Genomic DNA, 5,372 nt, shown 5'->3' with positions numbered 1-5,372 from the left:
TTCCTTGGTGCAATTGCATCAGCCATACACTGATCGCAATTGTAACCGGCATCTTCCCGTTGACTTGAATATTTAATGGCATGCACACAAGTGGCAGTTTGAGCGTCAGCACGAGCACGCGTGCAAGTACAAGTAAACTTGTGCCCATACAAGTTTGTAGTTCATGCCTGCATCGAGTAAACACTGGGAGTGTTGTCCTGATTTAAGCATGCAGAAACAGATAAGCGTCGGTGCACAATGTATCCTTCTGCATTAACACGGTCCTGGCAATGCATTCATTCACTTGTTCATTCCTTTATTTTTCACATTCATTTTTTTGCTCACTTTCATCTTATTCACTTAGGTCTAAGGCTTATTTACCCACTCACCAGCTCAGCTCATCTGGCTAGCTGGCAAACAATCGTAGTCGAAAACATGATGTGTCATTCAGCTTCGTGCAGAGTGGTTGAGCCAAAATGGCCTCGCATTAGAGTATATGTGCGTTAGGAAATTCTAAAATCAGAGGAATTGCTTACTTGTCATTTACATGCTCTTCATTTATCGTTTTATGATATGCATTATTAATATTCGATTCAGTAAATTCAAGCTGATCGTTAGTATTTTAAAGTTAAATAGTCTCTGTTTGTTTCAAGTTGTTTAAGCACACAATTGCAACAATTGTTTGATCATCTTTTTATTAGTTTCACTGAAAACAAATCTTGCTTATCTAGATAGATGCCTCTATTTCTTTAAATTCAAGCGAGACATTAAACCCCTTCCTTTTTCTCCAATTGCCCACAGTCGCTTTTCATTCTAGCCATTTAAAGTGGCGGCGCTTGGTTTAGTGTGGTAGCTGCAGAGTTCATGTCTTTCTGCTGTCATCGTGTGCTCACTGAATGCAGGACTGCGTCGCTACCTCCATTTTTCTGTTTGTCTAGCAGAAATGCTTTTGCTGTAACATCTACTTGACGTGTCGGCTTATTACCAATAGTTGGAAGTCCGCGTTCATATTTTAGAAGTGTTCGGCCTCACCGGGTGTCTATGTCAAACAACACTATTCTATATTTCGCCAGACCATTGATGTCAACAGATGGCACATTGCCTATAAGTGGCACTAAGTTAATCTAGTCTCTAAGTCAGTTTAGGATATCGATAACTGAAATAGGATTGATTAACCGCCTAGCTAAAATAATGGGCAATTATTTTGTGATAGAGAATAGTGACGGTTCGAAGTAGTTTGAATTTATTGGGATTTCAAAATATAACGGTATTACATGCTTTATGTGATAATTAGGAGAAATGGAATTCCACTGTTCCTGTCTTGATGAATGCTGCATCTAAGGAGGTACTTTAACCACTGCAGGATAGACACTGGCTAACTTAGAAGAAAACGGGCGAAGCAGTCAGGAGCGAGCAAGGGAGAATTATACCGCGTTGGCCATGGTACACGTCATCTATAGGTATGGTAGTAGTTATAAAGTGGCATTTACGTGCGTGAGCTTTGATCCTGTCAAGTTAATGATCACAATAATCAAGCAATAAAACACCTGAATGTGGATTCCTTTTATGCCAGACTATGTGAATAATACGAAGGCGTGACCACTGCACACGTGGCTGCACGGGATGATTTAATTTTAACTGAGTCAACTCTTATAGGTAGCACTAGCGCATGGTGGTGTTGATCAGGCAGGAGAGCATATTGAAGGCGCCAGCTTCGAGACTTTCAGGAATGTAAAGAATTCAGGCACGAAAGCAATATGTGGGGAATGGAATAAAACGGAGCTTGCTATGTAGTTTTGGATACCTTTTAGCAGTAACCACTAGGATTATATCAACTTCTTGTCTCGTATCTAAAATGAACTCGACACATCTGCTAGGTTGACGATTCTCGAACAGCACTTCGGTTAGGTGTGAATGCAGATAGTGCGGTGCAGAAATGAATCTAATTACTTAAATCTGGTCGTTTAGCTCCAAAATCAAAGATGCATCATGTTCAGGAAGACTGTCCAATTGCACAGTAAAGAATGGCATTTTTTATCTAAACACTAAGTGTATGGACCGGCATGCATAAAATTGCCATTGCAAATATACACAAATAAGTGATGATGATGAAACAGTTCGATAAAATTTACTTCTACCGGGAATGTAGAGTCGTAGAAACTTCCAAACAAATGCATTAGCCCACCTGCTCTGCATTAACAAAGAGCGAATGATGGGTTTCAAAGACAATCAATTTGATGCTCTTCACTTTTCCGACCATTACTAAGGGTACGTCTGATTAAAGAAGGATAATTTGGCCACTGATTTGCCACTGACGGCACTACAGACTAATGATGAGAAATGGCTTTGTATCCCTCATCCACCATGCAGATGGACGGAGTGACTAATCTGCAGATGATGCATTAACTACCCACTTCGCATTTCAAAGCCACGAGCAACTGTATCCTTACAAGTCTAGGAGAAACTTCCCTTAGAGAAACAGGAGGGACAGTCATGACTGCTCAAGCAGCCCTAAATTAAGTTGTCTCATGGCATTGCAAAATCTCAGACCTTGTCTCGCACACCCACAAAAAACTTAAATTTAGATAGTTCTTTTTCCAATAATCAAACGTCTCAGCTTCATCAAGTGCCACAAATAGAGCTGTAGATGAATGCATTACTCAAACGAGCATATTTGGCTTTTTGCAATCAATCAGCTGTTTTACCTTTGTTTTGATAAATGCATTGCAGGCTTTGAAATGTTCATTCCTCCGGATTGTGACTGGGTAAAGCTAGTCGTTTGGATCCCTCTGGAGAGGTCTCGTGAGTAATCATGATTTTAAATTTTGAATTTTCCCGTAAATACCGGTGAGGGGAAAATCAGGTTCCATGCTGAGCGTAATCACCAAAGGTGAGCAATTTTCAATTTTCTCTTTCTCTTTGTCGGCATTCGCTTCCAGTTGTTTGAAAGCTAGTTCAGCCCTGTAAGACGGCTTTCATGCTAATTGCGCAGAAAATACATAATGCGCTCCGAATGGGGCATTTGTTTTATTTCGTATTAAAAGCAAACCAGAGCAATTGCTTTATCACCTCTTATGTATATTGAAAAGTGAATTGACTTGTATGTGCTAATCAACTACTTCAGCTAACTTTTCTCCCAAATACAGGTTGTAAACTAGAGTTAGTCACTGATTTTGGACATAATTTGGGCGGTATGTCCTATTGGAAAAGAGATAAGGAGAATAGCGATGTTGGCCTAACCCCATTGAGCATTGCAAGCTAAATGAGCATAATTGGTGAAAAAACGATGAAAACCAAATACTGACCCAAGTAAAACCGATTCCTCCGACGCCGCTGCTGATGATATTAGCGCACAAAGCTGGATAGGAATTCGCCATTGTGACGTAGGCATGAAAATAGGGGTGATTTCAATGGATTGCCTTGGTAAAATCATGTTAGGTTCTAATAATTACAACGCCAATGCAATCAGCTTTAGTTTAGGTTAATAGTGGGCAGTGATTTACTCACAAGCACATCTAGGTACGGTGTTCATAGGTAATGCGGCAAAATTATGTCAATAATTTGTCGAAATCCACATTTCCTTTCTTCAGCTAATTAAAGAATGGCAAATGTAGCTTGCATAAGGGTTTGATAATTTCGGCATTCTTACACATTTCCTGGTAATTAACACTAAAATAAATAAGTTAATGCCATGATAACTGCACATGTCCAATTCTTGAAATCTCAATGGTAGAGCAAGATGCACATTGAGGTAGCGGTTATAATCCGGAACAATACTAAGTATTTGCTTCCATTATCTGAAAGTTATAACTCAGCATTTCGCAGGTGTATTTTTTTCTCTGGCTGGTGTGGGTAGGCACTGCTTTGTCGTAGTTGCCGGTTAAACATGCGTATGATGCTTTAGTTCCTTGTCCACTCATGATACGAGTTCTAGCATGAGCTTTGATAGTTGCAAAGCAAAAACCGTGTGAAGTAGCATGGGAGGAGCAATTTGCACAGATTTGTACAAATCACTGGAACCTAACCAGAAGCATTATCCGTCCCGGCTATTGAATTGATCAATAACAGTGTAAATATTTTCAACACCTAAACCTATAGGGTGTTGTGATGAAAAAGCGCAAATCACCTACCCCGGGCAGAAGCAGTCTATCCACATCATTTAAGATGGCCCCCACCTTGACGCCCTCTTTGGGTGGATCTGCTGGAAGCTGGTGTACGAGGAAACCCGGTCGGATGGTGGGAAAAGGTCGATGCAGCTCCACCTCCTTCAGATAATTCACCATTATGTCAACGGCTGCTTCGCAGGGGGCTTGCAATTCTGCGAAGTATTTACTTGCCATTTCACGTCCAACTGTTGGTTTGCAAATTCAGTTTTGCATTAATGCTCAAGTATGCATGTTATTCATTCTCAAACAGAAAAGAGTTTGGTAAAAGCTTCAATCAGGTCGGTAATCTTATCATTTGCTTTTTGCTCCGGTGGTAGAGAAATATGTGCTATTCTGATGCAAAGAAGGGCAAGTTTATTGTGATTTTAAGGTTTCAAGACTTTCTAATGCCATCACCTTCTTGCATGTAGGAGACCATCATAGTAAGGTATTTGACCATTTACTTTAGTGGATTAGAGAATCAGAATACATAGCGCGTTAGAGGTCTCACACTATTTAGTATCTTTTCATGCCACCTGTATTACCCGTCTTCTTTCCCATATCCATGACATCTTCTGGATGAAAAGTAACCCTCATGACGAACTAAGTTAATTCTTGCCCTTGAAGGAAAATGACGGTGCTTAGTTGACGAGTGGTTGAATGGGTAAATTCTTCCACTTATACACTTATACACTCTACTGCACTTCACCCGCGATACACAAAACACTATTAGTATGGAGTCACTTTCAATATTTTTGATAGTGATGACTTCTCCGTGACATCCTATGCCCTACGCTTTAGCAGAAATGATTTTCATTAAGTTTTCATTGGCAAAAGTTCTTATCAAATTACATGAAGCTAAATACAATTCTGATTGCAGAAGCGCAACTAGAGGATCGGATGTTTCTTGAGACGCGCCGCTAAATGCGCGGCCAAACCATTTTAAATCTAAAAACAAAAATAATGGGCACTATTGCGTATAAGTAACCGCCTTTGATTTGTGCCTTCTATAAGCTATGCTTCGTTGAATAAAAGTAAAGTAAGTAAAATCAGATTAGTTCACGATGTTATCTTAATTGTAAAATTAAGAGAAACTCCTCTTTTCAGGGACAAACAGTTTGGGCCAGATATTGTCGCATAGGTCTGATCCAACGTGATAAAATTCGATACCATTTTTAAGACAGTCCACTCATTACCTACCAATAGTGGGATCGCCATCCTCTCTTGACAGTCCGCGACAGCTGACTA

General features: G+C 40.0%; 1 protein-coding gene across 1 annotated transcript; it reads right to left on the bottom strand. All coding sequences in view use genetic code 11, as the record gives it.

Annotated features, from left to right (window-relative positions):
- Window positions 1–202: 202 nt before the first annotated feature.
- On the bottom strand, window positions 203–4,013 carry EGR_06923 (hypothetical protein; the record flags this gene model as incomplete). Its single annotated transcript, XM_024496172.1, has 4 exons — window positions 203–293; window positions 516–586; window positions 3,109–3,177; window positions 4,005–4,013. The coding sequence occupies 4 exons, from the start codon at window positions 4,011–4,013 to the stop codon at window positions 203–205; spliced, it is 240 nt and encodes a 79-aa protein (XP_024349375.1).
- Window positions 4,014–5,372: the final 1,359 nt, after the last annotated feature.

This window comes from Echinococcus granulosus (genome assembly GCF_000524195.1).
Source record: "Echinococcus granulosus chromosome Unknown EG_S00066, whole genome shotgun sequence".
Classification (NCBI taxonomy): domain Eukaryota; kingdom Metazoa; phylum Platyhelminthes; class Cestoda; order Cyclophyllidea; family Taeniidae; genus Echinococcus; species Echinococcus granulosus.
This window is presented reverse-complemented; position numbering and strand designations above follow the sequence as displayed.